A 23,281-nucleotide genomic window follows, 5' to 3' on the forward strand; every position below is an offset into this window, starting at 1 on the left:
ATGCAGATAGAATCTACTGTATTCATCTAGCCTGTTCTGCCTGGCAGTGATGTCCCAAGGTTTTGGTCACTTTCAGTCTTTCCCGTTCTTGCTGACTCCTTTTAAGCGGAGATGCTAGGGACAGAAGTCTTGTACCTTCTCCTTGCAAAGGTAGAACCCCATTCTGCATCCTTGGACCATGCAGGAGCAAATTGTGTCAGGGTTAGCACAGGTAGATTTGTAGGGGACTTTCCTGGAACTCCTGATTCATGATCCTCACCTTCCAAAGTGATATTCAAAGATTTGCCGGTAGCTAATTGGGTGGTAATTACATTTTTATGACTTTCTCAAAACTTCATGTATCAGTGCCAATTTCAGCTCAAGGTTGCGGACGGGGTCAGCGGGAATGCTAGGAGGGGTGTGTTGTTTTTTGAATGGTAAGCTTTCTCTGTGTCATGATACTGAGAGCAGGTCATGCTGGCAGGAAAGAATTGCGACTGAGCATCTGGCTGTTCAGAATTTCAACTTGATTCAGCATGCCGGATGTCTGGTTTACCAAATGTGTCAATTTTGTGTTCTCATTTTCTCTCTCACTCCCCCTTCCTTTTTTCTTTTCTTTTTTTAAATAAAAGCTTTCTAATTAAACACACTTGCACAATGCAGGGTGGGGAGGGAGAGGTGTGAGGTACTGTCATCCTGTGGGATTGGCAAATAACTCCCAGCTGTGGTTCCTCCACCCCCATCTTGTTTCTTAACTAGCTCTTTTCCTTGTTCACAGGATTTCGCCTCTCGTGCTAAACTGGCAGTCCAGAATCTGGTGCAGAAGGTTGGATTTTTTGGCATCCTGGCATGTGCTTCAGTAAGTTCTCAGCGATAAACATTGAATAGGTTAATAAAATAATGTGTACGTCTGACCTTGTCCCAAGAGTGTGAGCTCCAGGATTTGGGTGAGGGAGACATATGAAAGAGAGAGCGCATGCTAATTTTGGGGTGCCCTGTTCCAAGCGAGAATGGCAGTGTGGAACTTCAGTGAATGCCTTACCTCTCTAAAACAATCCTCATGGGCACTCCAGTGAGCATGACCAACTCCTTGATGTATGCTGCAGTGTAGGGAGTGCCTGTGAGGTCACAGAGGGCTTGTGGACAAAGCTGTCCTGTTCTCTGAAAAGAAAAAAAGAAGCCATTATGGATGGGGGGCATTGTATTTACAGTTTGGACCACTGTGCTCCCAACAAGCCATGGGAACAACATTTTATTCAATTTACTTTCTTCTGCTTAGAGATTGGGATGGATAACAAGTGTTTAAAGCCAGCATACAGGCATTCACACTCAGTCAAAACAAAAAACTAAACCCAACATCCTCTATTAAATGAAATTTATCCGCCATTTGCTTAAACTTAGATTTGAGTTTGATTCCTAGCAGCATCATTGAATTTACTAGTTCTGGCTAGCAAGCTGCAAATATGATTTATTAGCACTAAAGATTTGCCCATCAAGTAGTCACAAAAGCCATTCTAGGAATCATCACTTCTCTTACATGTAAGTTTATGAAGTTGTCTGAGCATTGATTCCTAGTCTAAAACAATACTCTCACAACTAACTCTCTGCAGATATATTATGAAAAGTCCAAAATAGTGGTTTTTTGGGAACTCATAGAAATCACAGTCTTGGCTTTTCAATGGAAAACTAATACAGCAGGTCAAGGTATTCCAGTACCTTGGCCTTCGGTTTCATTATAAGCATTCCTGGTCCTCCCATTGTTCAATTGCAATTAATTCATCGAAACCAGCTGTCCAAGCCATAACTCGTTTTTTCTTTTTGGGGGGCAATTCATTTGTACCAGCTGCTTTGCAAGCTTTTAATGCCAAAGTCATACCTCAAATTTTGTATGGCATGCCTGTATGGATGCCGGCATTAAATGATACAATCAAAAGGGTCCAGTCTAAATTCCTTTATAAAATTTTTGACTGACCGCATTGGTAATTTTTGGCTTACCGCATGCAGCACTCTGCCTGGAGTCAGGTCAACATAGATTGGAGCTACATGCATGGTCCAGTTTTTTAAAATACTGGGCCAAAGTCTTTTTCAGGGCTGATTGTGATTTGCTACTAAAGGGGCTGTTGGCCGATCCAATGATAACTCCTTGCCTAGCCCTATTCTATAAAAAAAACCCAACAGATGGGACTTGAGGTTGATCTACAAAGGGCTCCCTCTCCTGAGGTTATTATCAGGCTTATGACAACCAGACTACATGACATACAGACGCAAGAGATTTTAGGCGCAGCACAAAAAAAAGTTCCCTGCTGAATTTCCAACTTAAAATTACATTTGGTCAACAACCAAAATATCTGTCCCTCCTAATATGCCCCCCGGAGAGGAGGGCTATCACCCTGGCATGTTGTAATGTGACCCCCTCTAATAACCTACTTGGCAGATTTAGAAATGCCTCCAGGGGAGAACGTTTGTGTAACTGCTTCTTAGACAAAGTAGAATCATCTATACACGTTATGCTGCGCTGTCCTAAATATCAAACGCTAAGACATCAATTTCTCTTTCCCTTGCTCAGTGCTAAAACAGGGCTTTCAGAGAATGCTATAATTCAATACCTTCGGGGGGGTGACGACGAGCATATAACCCTTTCAGTTGCACAGTTTCTAAACCTGAGTAACTTGAACCAAGCCAAGCTATTGGTCCCAAGTAACCATTGAGTAGATCACATCCTGGCAAAGTCTGTAATTGGCTGTTTGTAATTTGGCTGGTCTGTCTGTCTGTCTGTCTGTCTGTCTGTCTGTCTGTCTGTCTGTGTATTGCTTAGGTCTCTCGGTATGGTATCTGTTCAGAGACCTTATTTACCAAATATTTATGCCAGATAAAGGTTGAACGAACGAACAATACTGCCAGAGGCAGCCCATTGATGAGGCCAGTTCAGATTATCATCTCAGGCGGGGCCAGTGGGTCCATGTCAATTTTCTCAGTGGGTCTTTCTGCCCACCCACTTGCCTCTACCACTTGCGTCTTCCTCTCCCTTCCTAGCTTTGAAAAGAAAGAAGGGAACTGAGCAGATGTTGCAAGGTCTTGGCCCTGCTCTTTCAACTCTGACTAATGGTGATTCTCCAAGATATCTGACTGAGGTTCAAGTGTACAACTTTATGCGTGCAGTGCATGTTGTATCCCGTTTAAGTAATCATGGCCCTAATTTCTTTGTTTAACCTTGGAATTCTTTGATATCAACCACTAATCCAATCATCTGAATGAGATTAGGATAATTAACGGTCAAAGATTATCACTGTCATCTCCTCTCCAGTGTCTCAATCTCAGTTTTCTTACTGTTCAGTTCTTCTTTCTTCTAGTTTTTGTCTCTTGTTCCAAATGCAAATCTGTGTTGTCTAGCCTAGCTCCTTTCACTTGCTCAATTTAACTAAGCTTTTATAGCATATTGTTGCTGGGTCTGACTCACTGTCTCGCAGTCACTCTCTCATGAGGCATCTCTGAATAAGCTGCAATGATCTGAGCCAAAGTGAAGTGTCAGATATTAACTGGAAGTCATGGGGCATCAAGATATGCAAACTGTCCTTGTGTGTATGTGGGTCCCTTTCTTTTCTTCTTTGTCTGGGTTGTTACTTCGTAAGGAGCTTTGTCAGTGCCTTCTTTGGTACAATTTTTCCAGCTGGGGCATAGCATCTTCTCCATCCTGCTGCTCTCTCTCTCTCTCTCTCTCTCTCTCTCTCTCTCTCGCTTAAATATTGGGCATAAGAAACTGAGAAATTAACCCAAAGCAGGGAGAGGGAAAGTGGACCTAATGAAATAGCCTCCATAGGAGTCTGCATTTTATACAAGTCTTAATATGGAATCAGGCAGATTCATTTTAATCAGCCTCTCTAAGTGTTAGACATGATCTCAGGATTTAACCAGTGCTTCTGGAATGGCTTTATATATGATGGCTCTACACATATTTTAGAAAAATATATGTATATATATCGGAGACCTGTGGTTCCATGAGCCAGGCTCATTTAGCCCAAAAACCTTCTTTAAAAGCCAGGTTTGGGCTTGATACTTGAAGACATATAGGGATGAGGACATACCATAAAGTTGAAACCACCTGCAAGAAGACCCTCCTCTTCAAAGAACCTGCTGAACTTGATTTGGCAGAAACATAGAAAGCAGGACCTCAGATGTTGAACAGAATATCAAGGAGCACACATAGGAGAAAATAGACCATAAAGTATCTGTGTGTCAGACTCCTGTTATGTTCACATAGCTAAAGCATGAAGAATGTATGAGAATAGGGCGGCAGCTCAGTGATAGAGCACATGCTTGACAGGCTAAGACCTGTCAGGTGGCAGCATCTCCAGATAGGGTTGGGAAAGAATTGAGCTTGAATCCTAGAGAGCTGCTGGCAGTCACTGTAGATGGTACTAGAGGGGCCTATAGGCTGACTTGGGACAAGGTAGCTGTATATTTTTCTTGTTTGTTTACATAACACACAAGTGAAAGACTTCATATGCAAGAAGAACATCAACAACCTAGTCTGGTCCACATCAGCACATTATATGAAACTGCCTTCTCTTGTCAGGACATTAGTCCATCTAGCTCAATATTGTCTGTGTTAACTGGCAGTAGCTCCCCAGGGTTTCATATGGAAAGGGTTCTATCTCAGTCCTTCTTGGAGATACTGCCAGGGATTGAACCTGGGACCCTTTGTGTGAAATACAAGTGTTCTTCAATTGAGCTATGACCCCACTTTTCACAGAGGTGCTACCGAAAGAGACCCCCAATTGAGGGACTGTAATTGCTCAGTGAGGCAGCACATGTTTTTCATGCAGAAGAACCTAGGTTCGATCTCCAGCTTAAAGTGCTGGAGAGCTAGGATAAACAGCCCTAAAGAACCACAGCCAGATGGACCATCAAAGCGACCATTATTCAAGGGGCAGAATTTAGTGTGAAATAGAAATGCACACCTTACATCTGTGTGATCATAGTCATGCATGGGAAAGGAGCAGGAGCATGCTAGCAAGGCCCGCCCTGACTCCAACATGCTCCTGAAGCCCTGCTTCCACACATGCAGCATTTGTCTGCAGAGATCATGCAGTGATCCCATGATCTGGAATGCTGAGCACGCACCGCTTCAAATGCATAGACTGCGACCACACAAATGTAAGGTCTGAAGGGACCTGGGAGTTATTGGGGCTCATTGGTTCCTTTTCCTACAAATGAAAATGTGAGCAAAACTTTCACCACACCTTCATTAATGTTTAGTAGGGATACTGTTGGAGGTAAATTAGAGTAAAGGCTGACGTTCAGGTCACTAAATGGATTTCTGGGGCAACACAGCCAGGAATGCCACCTTGAGGCCACCTCTGCTGCAGTGTGTTAAGAAAAAAAGCCCCTTGCCATGCTTTGTTGCGTGGTTTTGGCAGGCTCCTGACTTCCAGTTTTATTCTAGTTTCCAGCTGTTTTAGTGCCACAATCCCAGTAAATAAAACTGGAGGTCCTGCGCTTCCGGGTTTGCAAAAAGTGCACAACAGAGCATGGTGAGGAAGTGGGTCGATGCCTCTAGTATCCATGGCAAGCTGGAGAGGAGATGACAGCCAACTTCAGAGTGAAGGGGCACCAAATCTGTTGCCCCACCATCTGCCACTCTCTAAAGCCGCATCAGGACACTTCATGGCTGGGCCAGCCATTCAGGTGTCCCTGCTGTAGACCAGAGTTCTGTGTTCATGGCACGTACCCTGGAAACCCAGAAAACCGACATAAAATGAAAGCTTGGGATCAAGATTTCTCTGAAAATTGATACTCCATACAATTTATTTCACTTGTAGTGAACATGAAAGAACTTGTGCTGTCCAGATTTTGGTGTGTGGTGTTTTATTTTAAGTTTGCAAAAGGGATTCTGGTTTTGAACATGCTCCCAAATCATCTTCCCTCCCCTGTACATTACGACATCCAAGGCTTAATCTACAGAACATTGTGTGCTGCCCTTCTCCAGTATGAGTAAACACATCCTCTAGGCTTTGCTCGCAGGAGCAATGGATTTGTCACTCTCTATGGCTTGTATCAGTAACGTTTTAGTAAGGACATAAATAAATAGAAGGAAATCAGTTATTTTAAAGCCTATGAAAGTAATCACAGCATGGGACACCAACATCTTCCTGGTATCTTACAAGAGCCTGTTTTAATTGGTTTACTTAGCAATGCTCTCCTATGGGTTTACTAACTCTGCAAAATTCAGCTCATGTAAAATAGCAGGAGATTTGGGATGGGTGTTTGCCCATATTTCTTCTCTTCTAGAAGAGCCACAAAGCTGGGGGCATCGTTGTAACTCTGACTGCCACTCTTGAATCTATTGACTGGAGGCATGTGTTGATCTAGACTAAGTCTGGGTTGGTATGCTTCTCCTGCATACCTTGTCTAGACTAGGGATAAAGAGTTACATTTAAATATGTGTAATTCATTTCAACACTCTTCCTGAAGATGTGGCAGGCAATATTTTATTATGGGCAATTTAGCTGAGGCTGACAATTTAGCTAGGGCAACTTAATAATCCTCTTCCTTTACTGTGAATAAACTGAAGTATGTATATTAGAGACAATAGCATATTCTTCCCTTGCTTATCTCTGTTTCCATTTCCCTTCCCTTCCTCCATTGTTTCTCTTGTGCATTTCTAGATTGCAAGACAGTCAGGGCAGGGTCCCTTTTTTCTCATTCATTGTAAAGCTTCATGGCGCTCTATTAGCCATTTTCAACCTTTTTCATCTCATGGCACACTGAAAAGGCACTAAAATTATCAAGGCACACCATCAGATTTTTGACAATTGACAAGGCACACCACACACCAGGAGCTCACAGCCCCTAATTGCCCTACTAATATATGACCCCCTCTCCCAAACTCCCACAGCACACCTACAGAACATTCGCACTGTACCATGTGCCGCCGCACAGTGGTTGACAATAACTGAGCTATATAATTACCATTTGTATAGCAGTTTAGTTCAAGTCTTTCCTATGCATTGTGTCTAGTCCTTGCAACTACCCTGTAAGACAGGCTGGTATGTGGTGCTCTGTTACTGAGAGAGCTGCTCTCACTTTATTCGCTCCCATACCACCTGGGCATGGTCTGAGAACACATGATGCATCCACCTTGTGGAAACTGAGAGCCCAATCCTGGACTCGACGCACTGCCTTACCGCCGGCGCACATTGTCGCAAACGTGCCGTAAGGCACATTTGCGAAGCTTTCCATCGGGTGAGTGCCCGTGCTAGCCCACCGCTGGCCAGCACTGGGCTAGCGCCGGGTGAGCACCCGGCCTCTCCCACTCAGCAGTCGCACGGACCACTGAGCCACGGAGAGGAAAGCGGGGGTGGGGGGCAGGCAGGAGGCGCTCCAGGGAGGCGGGGAGGTGACATGCCAGGGGAAGGAGCGGGGAGGGAGGCGGGTCCAGTGGATCTCTGCTCCACCAGATCTAGAGCGTTCGTGTGGGGCTCAGTGCCCAACACAAATGCTCTTACTTCACTGCCGACCTTTTGGTCGATGGTGAATCAAGTAACCCGATTGCAGGGCTACTTCCTTTACCCAGGAGAAGGGGACGAAAGTCCCCTTGTCCGGAGATGCCGCCCACGGCCGCCGTTGGTACACAGGATGCAGCAGCAGCCATTTTCTTTGCCGCTGCAGCCACGTGCCAAGCGAGGTCAGGATTGGGCTGTGAGTAGGTCTAGGTCTGGTCATTGCCTAGATGGGTGACCACTGGGGAAACCCATGCCTTGAGAAAGTTTTTATATTGTTATCCTGACTATGTAGACCCTCTTCCTTTTTCCAACTGCCACAGGGTATTGTAGCTAGAAAAAGTGTCCATACAACAATTGCCCCAAGGCTGTAGAACAGTCTCTGCACATGAGTTTGTGGTTGCATCTCTTTGCTCATTTTTGGAGGGTCTGTAAAGTGCATCTTTTTCAGCAGGATTTTGCTCTGCATGGCTAGTTCTTAACTCTACTGATCTTGCACTGTGATGTGGAAGTTTTTAAAAAAATCTTTTTGCTGTAGCTTTGTGTGACCTTCTTAATTTGTTTTACACTTTGGACTCTTTGCAAGCTGCCCTGAATCTTGGAAAGGTGGGAAAAAAGTTTTAAATAAACGGATAAAATAAAGATTTTACGCTAAGGCTGAAAAAAGTGACTCAAGTGTTTGTTTTATTAAGTGAAATAAACTTAAAAAAACAAAAACCTCAAACATATAGACTATTTTAATAGAGAAATCTAACATGCTGCGTCTTGCACCCACAAACCAAGTACTGCGCACCTTGGCAGTTACATGAAGGTGTGTTTAGATCTCTGCTTAATGGTGCCAACAGGTCCATGAGGCCACTTGAGGCAGTCACCTCAGGCAGCAGATATGGGAGGGGCTCCTGCCTCTGTTTGCTCCCCTTCACTTCTTCTCCTCCTAAAAAAGGAAGAGTAAACAAAGTGCAAGATGAAGTCTCCTCTCTAGGCTACCACTCTCCTCTCCTCCTTTGTGCTTCTTCCTATATTCTGTTTGCTTCTTCCATTTTGAATCCAAGAAGTAGGACAGGAGGAGTAGTAAAGGCTAGCGCTGGAGCAACCCAAGTAAGAGTGGGTGGATTTGTCCTGTCACCTCTATCACCAAGATGCAGACTCTGCCATATCCACCCATATCGGTTGTAGAGGAAGGAATCCTGGCCCACCCATCATTACTTCTTCAGAATAGACTACTTTGTCCCACTGTCACAGTTGTTGCTGGCCTCTGAGTTGGCAGTGGGTGGGGCAAATGGTCTCTCACAGCATGCCCAATTGCTGGTTGCTGATCTCTGTCCTAGTTCCATGATAATATGTCTGTAAAATCCAAGGCAGAATGCTTCAGAACAGTTAACAATACTTTATAATTTTCAGCTACGGCCCTGTGCTTTTAAAGATGGAAGAGATCTTTGGGGGGATTTTTTTTTAAAGACTGAACACACATTGCAGTAAATACCAGCTTTATGATTTTTTTCCCTCTTTTGTTTCAGATGCAATTCACAAGAGATCAGTCTGAGAGGCTGAGTCACTGGGCCAAAACACTTGTTGGGGGAAAATAGTTGATATATTGCTATAAAAATGGCTGACTGTGGTTTTTGTGCATTTCATATGGAAGACGTCTGTTTAGCTGTTTCTAATCTGGGGATAAGAAAAGTGAATCAAGCAGGATCTGTTGTTTGTCTGGATCATTGTCTAGCTTGAAGTCTCTAAATTTTATTTAATTTATATGCTGCAATACCAACATTCTTGGGCACAAGACTTAAAAATTATTTTTAAAAAGGGAGAGTTCATATGTTTAAATTTTCCCCCAACGAGTTAAGACCACTAAAAGCAGCTCTGTGAGTTCAGACCAGAGCTGCATCTAGTCTGGCATCCTGTTTCCCACAGTGGCCAACCAGATGCCTTTAAGAAGTGGAGAATGCAGGGCATGAAGGCCACAGCCCTTCTCTGTTGTTAATTATCAGCTGCTTATGCAGAGGTAGACTGCCTCTGAACAGGGAGGTTTCATTTCACCATCATGACTAATAATAACCATTTAGGAATTTATCTTAATCCTAGTGGCTTTTATCATTAAAGTATCCATGAGAGATCAGCCTAGTTTAGTGATTAGAGTATTAAACTGGGACTGAGGAGACCTTGGTTCAAATCCCCATTGAGCCATAATGTACTCTGGGTGGCCTTGACTCTCCCGCAGCCTAACCTATCTCACATGGTTGTTGTGAACATAAAAGGGGGAGAAATCTACAGCCCCCTTCAGCACCTAGAAAAAATAGATCTGATATAATCTGATAAATTTAAACACAGTTTGTAATTGTACATCTCAACCTCCTTTTCTTTTTCCTTAACTTTGCAGATTCCAAACCCTCTCTTCGACCTGGCAGGAATAACATGTGGACACTTCCTAGTTCCCTTTTGGACTTTCTTCGGTGCCACCCTGATTGGAAAAGCAATAATCAAAATGCACATCCAGGTAATCACACTTGCCTCTTCTAACCAAAACACTGCAGCCTGGTCTGCAAACTTCCCTTCTCTATCACAGATTTGTCCAGAGGATGTACCCCACCATTCACTGTTGCCTGACAATTGCAGCCCTCCCTGCAGTTGCTGGGAAATTGTGATTCTTCACCTGGTAAGTGCAACTATCACATATGGTTTCCTGTTGGCAGTAGTGGTAAGTCCGTGGTTCAAATCTTGCCTCTGCTTCTAAACCCCTAGGTTACTCCATCTCATGATTCGCCCCTTCCACAGGAATTATGGGAAATGATACTAGACTTCCTTACAAGGCTGCTGTAAAGATTACTGAAATGATGTATGGAAAACACTTTGGGGACTGGAAAAGCAATGCATTGTTGTTTTGAAATGGCTGCCAGGTTGGCCTCTTAATCATTCCCCCTCCCCACCTTTCCTCCAGTGTTTGAGCACTTGCTGCCTCCAGTGTTTAAACCATGCTCCTGGAATGTTAATCCTGCCCCCTTCGATGCATGATAATTGAGGCATTATGGAGCATATGACTGTTTGTGTCAAATTTGCCTTCCCTTTTTGTGGGTAGGTACACTAAGTTCCAGGAAATAGTACAGGCTCTACCTCTAAGTCCATACATGGCGTAGTATCACATTATGTGATTCATGCTAGTTAAGAGAGTATAAAATCACAGTTAAGCAAGAGAGAAGAAAAAAAATTGAGGCAGTGTAAACATTTAGCAGAGAGGATAAACCAGCATATGCTGTGTGCTGCAATTCCTGATTGGCTAAACATAACTTTGCATGGCACCACAATGGCATCATAAACAGCACCAGACAAGCTTCCCTGGTGAGAAAGATGTTCCATAATCTGGGTGCCACAGTTGAGAAACCCTCTCCCAGGTTACCACTCACCTAACTTCAGATGATGTAGGAACCCAGAAGAAAGCCTCCAGTGACAAGTACAGAATCCAGGCATGCTTCCATTTTAGAAGGTGATCCTTGAGAGTTTCCAGTTGGTCCCAAGATGTGTAGGGCTTTATACGTAAACACTGACACTTTGAATTGTGTTCAAAAATGAACTGGTAGATGGTGTCACTGTTTAAGGACTGATATGATGTTCTCTGTATAACTACTCCCAGTTATTAACCTAGCAGCCGCATTTTGTAGTAACTAGAGTTTCAAACAGATCTTCAAAAGCAGTCTGCAATGCATGTACCATGTATTGCAGTGCATGGATGACATCAAGAAAAGGCAGGCCATGTATGTAACATTTGTACAAAGTTTGATGCTTAACATAGTTCAAAGACAATACTCCCAAATAAAATTGTAATGGCAAACTTAAACAAGAGACTCACTGAAATATTATTTAAACTTGGACTGCTGAGTGATCTCTGCTCATGAGCACTGTAGACCTTTTTTTTTTTTTAATTTCCTCTTACTCAAACAGAAAAGGTACCACACAGTCATAGTGAATGTACCTTTTTTGGTCGCATTCTTGTACACTCATTTTCATCCTGCTCTGAAGATGGCCTTCCTTGAGTGTGAAGGGTGGTGAGGAAGGGTTTGGAGAACTTGTTGCATGATTTAAAAAGAAAAATGGAGATGCTTTATTTTGGTGTTTGTATCTTGCTTACTCTATAAGCATGACAGCTTACTACACTTAAAAACAGCAGCAAAAAGCAACACACTTCTAAGAGCTTCTAGAGGGGCAGCTGTGTTAGTCTATTGTAACAGTGAAGAGCCTTGTGCCCCCCTAAAGGCTAGCAAACAGATTGTGACCTGCACTTTCATGGACTAGAGCAGGGGTCTCCAAACCCCACCCGGGGACCAGATGTGGCCCGCGGCAAGCCTCTGTCTGGCCCACAACCAGCCTCTTGTCACCTGAAAGCCTCTGGCCCACTTGACTGAACATGACCAGAGCTGTGCTCTAATTGTGTCTGGAGGGTGTTCTGTGGGCCGGAGAGGCTGAGTGAATAAGCCCACTCATTCATTTATTCATTCATCTAAGTTCCATCTCTAATTTATTTATTTAAATTTTATATTTAAATTTTTTTTCCAGCCCTCAACACTGCGCCAGATATTTCATGTGGCCCTCTGGCCAAAAAGTTCGGAGACCCCTGGACTAGAGTCCCCTCTTTCAGATGCAAGAAGACACTAGTTCACAAAAATCACATTCATATACAGTCTTTATGGTGCCATAAAATGTCTTGCTGCATTCACTATCAAGAATAAAATGTCTTGCCACACATAGAAGTAATAGTGTATTTCTGGCACTATTTATTATTATTACAAAGTCTTTATTACATCATCATTAGTGCTATCACCTTATTAAATAATTCATCATTGATTAATTGTGTGAAATTGAGTCAGTTGATTAATTGACTGAATCTGCATAGGATTGCACATGAGAAAAAACAATTGGTCTAAAGCTGGGGTGACCAAAGTTTTTGGGAGGAGGGCCACATCATCTCTCTGACACTGTTTTGGGGGCCCGGGAAAAAAGAATTAATTTACCTTTAAAATTTGAATAAATTTACATAAGTTTACATAAATGAATATATTAAAGATGAACTTATATGAATGAATGAAGGTCTTGCAATAGCTTAAGGCCTATAAAAGCCCTTGCACAAAGCAAGGCTGACCTTTCCTTTGCTGCTGCTGCTGCTACATCACAGACATGAAACAGTAAGCAGTGGAGGGAGCCCTTATCCCACAGCTCACACGAGAGGTCAAACAGTTGAATTGGGTCAGTGCAGTTTTTGGATAACGTTGCACACAACCCTGGAGTTCGTTGAACCTTTTTATTAGAAAACTTTAACAGCAGCTAAGTTGTCCACCATTACCAATCGTATGCTTTGCATTCAGAAGTTCCCATGCTCAGACCCTGACAACATTTCCAGATAGGGCTAGGAAAGTTCCCATCTGATATCCTGGAGAGCCACTGCCAGACAATACTGAACTGGAGAAACATGTGGTCTGATAATAGAAAGGTGGCTTCCTGTTTCTATCAGGAGCGTTCCAAGATCAGTGGTAGAACACCAGTTCTGCATGCAGAAAATCCTACGGTCACTCTCTGGCTGCAGGTAAGGCTGGGAAAGCCTCTGCCAGTCAGTGCGTTTGGTGCCAAGTGAGGTGGATTCAGTATAGAGCAGTTTTATAAGCTTATATGAACACAGTCCTGGTCTGTCGGGTCTGACCGTTTGTCTTTGTGAACTGTGAGCACAACTCCAGAATGTTGCCGCAGAATCTTCTGCAATGCACAACATTGCTGGGAAGAATAGAACAATCTAGGAAGCGTTCCCTGAGGATTAGAAATCTGAAAATCCCTGCTTTGCTGAGAGAGATCGTGGAGGGCATGCTGTTCTGCTGGTTTTTGGTTGTGTTTGCTTTTTATTCTGTTTTTAAAGAATGTCAGTTATAATGATCTATACTCATGTGGTTAAGGGAAGGGGGGTTAACATTTTTTCCCAGGCTATTGTGCACTCAGTTGTCATAAAAGTGTGTGTGTGTGTGTGTGTGTGTGTGTTTTCAAACAACCTGGAACTATATTTTGTGTGTCTTTTATTCAAGCATATTATGTGGCAACATCTTAAACACACCCACAGTTCAAAAGTGTATTTCCTACCATATTTGAGGATTTTAGAAAACACTGAGGTCATAAAAGATTTACTATGAAATCCCCTATCCTCCGTCCCAGACAGGAAGCCTCTGGGGCTGTCACAGTAGCCTGTTTTACCGTTGCATTTCATTGGCCTTTTAATCCATACCACAAAATCCAGTTTACACAATTTTTCTCCCCATTTCAAAATGCTATACAATGTGCCACTCCTAAAAAAAAAAAAAAACCCGAATGCTTTATCAAAATGTGATGTGTGAAAAGCCAACCAGAGACAACCTGGTGCTTGAGGTGGTGAGGTAATGCTGTCACCCCCCCCACCCCCAATCTACAGTGCACCAACTACCCTATTTCTGGTAGAACACTAGCAGTGAGATTCCCTAACCTAACTCATTACTTGCATTTTGTCTATTCCTCTCTTCCTTTTAAAATCCACCAGACAGGAAGAGGAAGAAGCAGTGAAAGCAGGTGGACAGATAGAGACAGATTCTCTCCCAAGAGAGTGTGGTTACAACCAAGTTATACTTCATTCACCCCAGATTTCATGAAGGAGTAAGAGATTAGGACATAGGCTCAAACCACAGAATACATTAATCACACTAGTTTTGTGGGATATAATCTCAGTTACTGAAACTATTTTCCAGTTTCTAAAAAAAATTGCTTGTTTCTCCTTCCTTGATCAAGGATACTTCTAAAACAAGGACATGACGGATTTTATCAAATTCGAATAACTGAGTTTAGAGACTCTTTCAACAGGTGGCTTATCAAGTGCTAAAACTGGGCTTGGACTGTACCATTTCAAACAAGTTGGAAATTTGTTTGTTAGAATGTTCCTTGGTATAAGAAGTGCACATGAAAAATAGAAGCAGGGAAAGGCTTCTCACCTGCCTCTTGTCATGGCAATTACTCAACTGCCATCTAAAGTAGTGCAGTGCAATAATAGGTATACCAGGCAATGAGCTATTTGCATGGAAAGCCTCGTTGCCCTCACTTTTGGAGTCATATCCTTAAAATGATAAAAATAAGCATTAAGAGTGAGGGGAAAAAGTTGGAGACTTTGAAAGATGATTAGATCTCCTATTCCTGGAATCTTGCATTTTTTGTCTTCATGTGTATTTGTAAGGAGAGTGATGTCATAAAATCAGCCAGTCCTGATACGTGATGAATGTTTTCATTTTCTCCCTAAAGTAGTTACTCATGTTTCTGAGTGACTTGGTCTTCTGGCTTGAGATTATGTTCCTGCATAGACACCCAAACTGAAAAGAAAATGCAAACAGCATTACGAAAGGCAATTGGTTTTAAAAAATGGAATAACTTTTTCTTCACAGCTTTTAAATTCTGGAATACAATAAGGGCAACACTAGATGTGTAACACTGGATATGAAAATTGAAACTCTTGTGTCCAGGGCTGACTCATACACAAGGCTGACTGAGGCAGTCAACCCAGCTGGCAGTTTGGCAGGGGAGCCCCTGGCTTCTGCCTCTCCTCCACCACAGCTCTTCCTTCTACTCCCTGGATTGGGAAAAGGAATTGTGGAGGAAAGGAGAGTGGTGTGCCAAAATGTTTCACCCCTCTCCTTCTCGCTTCCTCTTCTTCTTTCCTTTTGAATTCCAGGGAGGAGGAGGAATGACGGACTTCCAAGTAAGGAGGGCAGCCGCAGCATTTGATGCATCACCTTAAGCACTAGAAAATGTTTGACCAGTCTGCCCGTGTCCAGTTCCATTCTCATTCCCTGTAGAATGGGCATCCTAATCCTAACTTGTGCTAGAACGGGGAGGCCGGCAGGCCTGCCCCACATCCCACATGAGATTGGAGCCAGTTGCGGCTCAACCTGGGGCAAGGGGAATCTCTTCCCCTTAACCCAGGTAAGGCTGCAGCAACCCCAATGGGTCTGCTTGGATCTGCACCACCTAAAGAGGTGGTGCAGATCCGAGCTGCCCTGGATTGCCCCGGAACGGGGTTAGGGTCTGGCATAAGTGCTGGATCCTGGCCCCACCCCCGCTCAACCCTGCCTACCGATGGGCCCACCCACCACCTTCCCTGCCCCAAAACACCTTCTCCCTGCGTTCCCCACGCCCCCCCCCGACCCCCACACTGCCCTGACTTGGCCAGCACGAACGTACCCTGTCCCATCAAGGTGGAGGCTGGATCGGGCCTCCGTGGGTTAGAACACTTCCATGTGCCAGTCCAGCTGACTCCAGTAGAGGCACCAAAGTGCTTTATGGCACATTTGCAACACTCCCAGGCCAGTGTAAGGGACTTGCGCTGGCCCAGCACTGATTGCGCTTTTAGTCAAACTTGTGTTTTGATGTCATGATATGCGTTTTTCTTGCTTCCGTTCTACATTATTAAGCTGCTGTGATGTCTGTGAATTCTGTCTTGATCAAGGTCAAAATCCAGAATATAAACATTCTAAGAAGATAAATAAAATAATATTTAGGTCACTATTGTAAATACTCAGTTGAAAAATGGTGGTTTAAGATTCGCCTGCCTATGTTAACCACCTTGAATGCTGTGAAATGGTACAAGCCATGATGTGTATGCGCAACCTCCTGATTTTAGAAATGGGTTATGTCAGAATGCCAGATGCAAGGGAGGGCACCAGGATGAGGTCTCTTGTTATCTGGTGTGCTCCCTGGGGCGTTTGGTGGGCCGCTGTGAGATACAAGAAGCTGGACTAGATGGGCCTATGGCCTGATCCAGTGGGGCTGTTCTTATGTTCTTATGAAATAACAGAGAAAAGTGGTATATAACCACTTTAAATAAATAAATAAATAAATAAATAGTGCTTTTTTGAGTGTGCACAGTGCTTCACATATATTATTATGATGTAATCCATCACACAATCCTGTAAGTTAAGTATTGTCCTCATATTTTGCAGATGGGGTAGACAGAGGTTGAGAGGGAGTGGCTTGCCTAAAGCGAACTAGTGATTTCATGGTAGAGGAAAGATTTGAGCCAGTGAAATCTGCTTCTTTGGCTCATTTCCTTAGCCATTATGTGACACCAACTCTAAACCTGAGCTGCCATTTTCAGCAGTAGCTGCATGTTTAGTGCAATGTCTAGTTTGGCCCTAACATTGGAAAAAAGCTAAAAGCAAAGGGATAACAAAAAAGCTGAATAGTTTGATTTAATTGCATCAAAACCAAGCTCTGTTATAGTTTATTGTTTTGGCTTCCACTTTAGTTAAACCTCTCTCTGACTGATGTTTTCTTTCCTACAGAAACTGTTTGTGATTATAACATTCAGCAAGCATATAGTGGAACAGATGGTGTCTCTAATTGGGTGAGTAACTTTATCGCTGTCTAGTGCTTCTATTTGTTAAATTGAAAAGTACTACTGTTAACTCTGCTCTAATGCCAGCTGTGTACAGGGCCGAGCACAAGGCCCACAAGTGATGTCATCCCTGTCCAATAGTGTCTAAGAACAATAGTGTCTGAGAAAGAAGGGAAGAGAAGATTAATCAGGACCTCATGTATGTTGTGCTAAAATGAAATATCAGACAAGCACCTTGGCATACTTTTTACTTTGTATAGTTTTGCTTCTGCTGTGATAATGGTTTAGGGGCAAGGAGCAACGGTGTCATAAGGAGGCCTGCTGGATTGAACTAAATGTCTTTCTGGTCCAGCATTATATTCCCACTGCTGTCTCTCCTCTTTTAGTTGTCTCCAGCATTTAGGGTTCTGAGGTATACTGTCTTCGTACGTTGGGGTTCCATTTAGCTATCACAGTAAATAGCCACTGCTAGACCCTTCTGTGAATGTGTGTAATTTTTTTTCTTTTTTAAAAAGTGCATAAGAGCCCTGCTGGGATCAGTCCAGCTAGCTTTAGAAGCTACTGGGACTGCACAATGGTTGGATTGTTTAGCTTTTATTTATTTATATGTACATATGTGTGAAACTGGTCTAGGTCAGCACACAACATGAACCTATATGATGCTGTCTTCTATTGAGTAAGGTCTTTCTTACCCTTGGTCTGCCTAGGTGGTTATTGTTCACATTGATTGGCAGTGGCTCTCCAGTGTTTCAGACAGAGATCTTCTCTAAGCCAACCTGGAGATGCCGCAAGCACTCTGCTGCATGCAACAGGTTCCAGATTCAGTCCCTGGCAGCATCTCCAGGTACGGTTGGTAAAAGACCTGTCTGAAATCTTAGAGAGTTGTTTCCCTGTCTGTGTTGATAGCACTGAGTTTAGATGGATAACCCATTCATCCTGTGTAGCCCTGGGTGAGGCAAAATATAACGGCTAATTACATTTTGCACTCATTGTACAGTCGGACACTGCTAGCCAAACCATCAGCAGTATGGTCTAGTGCAGTGGTTCTCAAACTTCCCGGGAGATTTACTCGCGGGGTAAGTCTTTGCGGGGGCAGGGGCAGCTAAGCGATCCCCAGGATCGTGCCCCTGGGGGGGGGAGCTATTTTTTAACAAACCGTACGTGCTCCCAGGGTCCAGGGGGTATGGGGAGGCCCTGCGGAGTACTTGCAGGGCTCCCCGTGGCTTCTAAACAGTGAAAGTTCCAAGCGCAACAAAACTGGAAATTCCACTTCCTGTTTAATTGTGCTTGGAACTTTCACTGTTTAGAAGCCGCGGGGAGCCCTGCAAGCGCTCTGCAGGGCTCCCCACACCCCCAGACCCTGGGAGCACTTATGGTTTGTTAAAAAAAATAGACCCCCTCCCCCCACAGGGGCGCGATCCTGGGGATCGCTTTGCTGCTTTCCCCTTGCCCCTGCCCCTTAAAGGGAATGGGGCATTGTTACACAAGCTGGTGGGTCATGACCCACCAGTTTGAGAACCACTGGTCTAGTGGCTTAAATAACTAAATTAATGAATAGTTGATGTTATTTGTATGCAGACACAAAGCCCCTATAAAGAGTGACTTGGTACAAGAATATGTTACAAAATGTTGAAGAAGCCATCTGCAAAATGAGAGTTGAGTTGTTGAGTCTGTTGCCAGAATGTTATTTCATTAGAGAAACTTGCTCATTTTTCATGGATAAGCCACTCCTGTTCTAGAAGAGGAAAAAAATATTTTCCCCTCCTCTCCTATGAGTGTCCATGTTTGCTAGGAAGTGATTCAGACTTGTTTTAAAACTAAGAATTTATTGACTCTTATGAGCAGGAAATAGAGCAAGGGTGTAGATAACAAGCTTGCAATTATTGTTAATTTAAAATAAATCTGGGCTCATTTCCCATGCATACCATCCCCCGTGTTGGGGGGGAATCAATAAATGGCCTGTCCTCTTGCAAAAGTGTTGACCCAGCAGCAACTGGGTGTGACTTTGCATAAATCATGATATCCTTTGGATTTTTAGTTAAAAATAATGTAGTGCCCTACATGGCATTTTGGAAATAATGGAAATTTCAGTTGGAAAGTTCATTGTTTTTCCATGAATAATGTTAGCTGAATATTTGAACACAACAACAGTGGTATTACTTCTGAGTCAGATGGGTTTGGGGGATGGGAGCTCCTGAATCTATTCTACAAGATCAACACATCCAATTTCTCTCATGTTTTCACAATGAGATAAAGATGGGCATGCATGTACCTGTCTAAGAGTTGGGTTGTATGTGGTCTTTTTCACCCAAACTCCATGTTGCCCTGCGTGAGGCTGATTCAGGGAGTGCATTTTGTGCCCTTAATGCTGGTGGCAGCCAAGTAGGAGATTCTCTGTCCCAAGAGGTCTCACAATTGAAAAAGGTGCAAGAGGAGACACCAGCATTAGCCAGTGGTTTTTAGTTCTTGTAGCAACCATAATAGGCTTAAGTCTGACTGCTGTGGTCACTGTCTGATGAAATGTCAAGAATGTGGGTCACCAAACTGCAATTCACAGGCTGGATCCGGCGTTCTGGAATCATGATTCTGGGTGTGACAGTGGTAAAGCTTCACCATTCTGCCACGCTGCAAGCAGTTTTACTGCCTGAATGTTGCTGATCCCTGGGAAATAAGGGTGCAGAGCCTTCTGGGGTGATTTCCTGGGGAAACAGCTCCCCAGCACTAGAATCAGCAATGTTTGGGTGTGCAAACTGCTGACATAATGCTGGAATGGTAAGGCTTTGCCACTGCTGCGCCGTACCCGGAATTATTATTCTAGAGCACCTCGGGCTGTGGTTTGGCGGCCTCTGGTCAAGAACCAGATACAGTGGAAGTTGTCTCAATTGGCTGCTTCTCCTTACTGCTCCACATGAGCAGAATGAACAATGCCAATTTTTGCAGATGAGCTTGATCTCCCTTCCCCATTTCTGCAGTTTGCAGAATTCAGCTTTTGGTCCCACAGAATCTGGGTTTTCTTTGGTGTTTTTATGGGAGCACAGAGTATCCTGAGAGCTGTATATATAATGTACTCTAACCCACACAGGAGTTTGTATCCTAACTTCCATGGAAATGAGACTCAGAGCCCAATCCTATTCAGTTTTCCAGTACTGATGCAGCCATGCCAATGTAGCATCCTCTGTTGTGGGGTGGGGGGCAGTCACAGAAGCCTCCTCAAAATAAGGGAATGTTTGTTTCCTTATCTCAGGGTTGCATTGTAGCTGCATCAGTGCTGGAAAGTTGGATAGGATTGGGCCCTTAAATTACTCTCGACTAAATTGCCTCATTGATTTTCCTGATGCTTTGTCACATCTAACTGTCTTAGGATACAATCCATAGTCTTTGAGCTGAAAGGCTCACAGTTTCATTTTTAGTGTATGTGTCCATCTGTTTGCTTCTCTCTCCTCACACTTCTTCTCTCTCTGTGCCATCCCCTGTCTTTCTGCTTTATCCTCTCACTTTCCCTACTCTTAAAAAGAAAAGTGTTTAAAAATCACAGAAAATAGTGGTCGGAACCCTGCATTGGGTTGACCCATGGCTTTCTTTTGTCTTCCAACTTGCCAGCTGAACTCTGATGCTCTAAGGCTAAGCTGTAGTTTTTGCTCAGCATGTAGCTTGATAGAGCTAATACCCATGATTTACTCTCTTGTATCTTTTTGTTTTATTTTATTGGGGGGGGGGCTTGTCTTGAGAATACTTTTCAGAACTGGAATGTCTGGAAATAATTGCTTTGGAAATATGTAAACTTGACTTGGGTAGCATTATACAAAGAAGTCTGAGCGTCTGAAGTAACATTCTTCAATGCTTCAGTGTTGGAACAAATCTGGTTTTTATAACTTCCGGAGCTTCAAAACGGATCTTTGTTGTGCTTTAAAAAAAAAAAAAAGATTTAAGCTAATTAATCTACATTAATTAATGACTGTCCTTGATGTGCAAGTTGCTATACAGTGGCTGACTCTTTGCTACCTTTGCAGCGAGATGATGTTATGCTGATTGAGGAATGTTTTAAAACACATAATCTTTGATCCAAGACAAGTAGTAGTTTCCCTCCACAGCTATCCATCAGCCTTTTTTTTTTTTGCCTTCTTGCGTTGCGTGTGTCATTGCAAAACCTCTGCTGGTTTCAGAATGTTGTTAGAAAGTTGATGTCAGGTTTCAAAAATGTTCTCTGGAGATGGGAAGATTTTTGGAATGTCCTGATATCTTTTGACTTTTTAAATTTTTTCCCCTCTGAGTGCTGTCTCTAACATTACCTCATCAATTTTTTCTCCATAGTAGTATATAAAAACATGTGTAACCACTACGAGACTCAGAATTTCTTAGTCATTGTCAAATACAAAACATAAATGTCTTCTCACACTATGCTAATGTTAAACTGGTCATAGAACTAATTTAAATTAATTTTATTTTTCAGACAGTTAAATACTATTGACTTCAGTAAAATTGTGCTTAAAATCTCTTAAGGTTAGTAACAGGACTAGGTCCAAACAAACTGGCTCCTGGACATAAATCCTGCCCCCCTTACCCAGTGATGTGCCAGCCTCTGCTCCTCTTGCTTCCTTTATTGGAGAGGGAAGAGGGAGATAGAGCAGAAGAACTGGGGAGGGGCTCTACATAAGAACATAAGAACAGCCCTACTGGATCAGGCCATAGGCCCATCTAGTCCAGCTTCCTGTATCTCACAGTGGCCGACCAAATGCCCCAGGGAGCACACCAGATAACAAGAGACCTCATCCTGGTGCCCTCCCTTGCATCTGGCATTCTGACATAACCCATTTCTAAAATCAGGAGGTTGCGCATACACATCATGGCTTGTACCCCATAATGGATTTTTCCTCCAGAAACTTGTCCAATCCCCTTTTAAAGGCGTCTAGGCTAGACGCCAGCACCACATCCTGTGGCAAGGAGTTCCACAGACTGACCACACGCTGAGTAAAGAAATATTTTCTTTTGTCTGTCCTAACCCGCCCAACACTCAATTTTAGTGGATGTCCCCTGGTTCTGGTATTATGTGAGAGTGTAAAGAGCATTTCCCTATCCATCCCCTGCATAATTTTGTCTGTCTCAATCATGTCCCCCCTCAGGCGTCTCTTTTCTAGGCTGAAGAGGCCCAAACGCCGTAGCCTTTCCTCATAAGGAAGGTGCCCCAGCCCCGTAATCAACTTAGTCGCTCTCTTTTGCACCTTTTCCATTTCCACTATGTCTTTTTTGAGATGCGGCGACCAGAACTGGACACAATACTCCAGGTGTGGCCTTACCATAGATTTGTACAACGGCATTATAATACTAGCCGTTTTGTTCTCAGTACCCTTCCTAATGATCCCAAGCATAGAATTGGCCTTCTTCACCGCCGCCGCACATTGGGTCGACACTTTCATCGACCTGTCCACCACCACCCCAAGATCTCTCTCCTGATCTGTCACAGACAGCTCAGAACTCATCAGCCTATATCTAAGGTTTTGATTTTTTGCCCCAATGTGCATGACTTTACACTTGCTGACATTGAAGCGCATCTGCCATTTTGCTGCCCATTCTGCCAGTCTGGAGAGATCCTTCTGGAGCTCCTCACAATCACTTCTGGTCTTTACCACTCGGAAAAGTTTGGTGTCATCTGCAAACTTAGCCACTTCACTGCTCAACCCTTTCTCCAGGTCATTTATGAAGAGGTTGAAAAGCACCGGTCCCAGGACAGATCCTTGGGGCACACCGCTTTTCACCTCTCTCCATTGTGAAAATTGCCCATTGACACCCACTCTCTGCTTCCTGGCCTCCAACCAGTTCTCAATCCACGAGACGACCTGTCTTCTAATTCCCTGACTGTGGAGTTTTTTCAGTAGCCTTTGGTGAGGGACCGTGTCAAACGCCTTCTGAAAGTCCAGATATATAATGTTCACGGGTTCTCCCGCATCCACATGCCTGTTGACCTTTTCAAAGAATTCTATAAGGTTCGTGAGGCAAGACTTACCCTTACAGAAGCCATGCTGACTCTCCCTCAGCAAGGCCTGTTCGTCTATGTGTTTTGAGATCCTATCTTTGATGAGGCATTCCACCATCTTACCCGGTATGGATGTTAGGCTGACCGGCCTATAGTTTCCCGGGTCCCCCCTCTTTCCCTTTTTAAAAATAGGCGTGACATTTGCTATCCTCCAATCTTCTGGCACCATGGCCATTTTGAGGGACAAGTTGCATACCTTAGTCAAGAGATCTGCAACTTCATTCTTCAATTCCTTAATAACCCTTGGGTGGATGCCATCAGGGCCTGGTGACTTATTGATCTTTAATTTATCAATGAGGTCTGAAACATCTTCTCTTTTAACCTCTATCTGACTTAACTCCTCGGTCAGGAGAGGCCGTTCGGGCAGCGGTATCTGCCCGAGGTCTTCTG

General features: G+C 43.6%; 1 protein-coding gene across 1 annotated transcript in view; it reads left to right on the forward strand.

The window, feature by feature from the left end:
- VMP1 (vacuole membrane protein 1) overlaps positions 1-23,281 on the forward strand; it is a 138,701-nt gene that overhangs the window by 92,785 nt on the left and 22,635 nt on the right. The window contains exons 8-10 of the mRNA XM_066635611.1: positions 758-838; positions 9,859-9,975; positions 16,808-16,869. Coding sequence (XP_066491708.1) covers positions 758-838; positions 9,859-9,975; positions 16,808-16,869 — 260 coding nt within the window. The remainder of the gene's footprint in view (positions 1-757; positions 839-9,858; positions 9,976-16,807; positions 16,870-23,281) is intronic.

This window comes from Tiliqua scincoides, chromosome 8 (genome assembly GCF_035046505.1).
Source record: "Tiliqua scincoides isolate rTilSci1 chromosome 8, rTilSci1.hap2, whole genome shotgun sequence".
In the NCBI taxonomy this organism is placed as follows: domain Eukaryota; kingdom Metazoa; phylum Chordata; class Lepidosauria; order Squamata; family Scincidae; genus Tiliqua; species Tiliqua scincoides.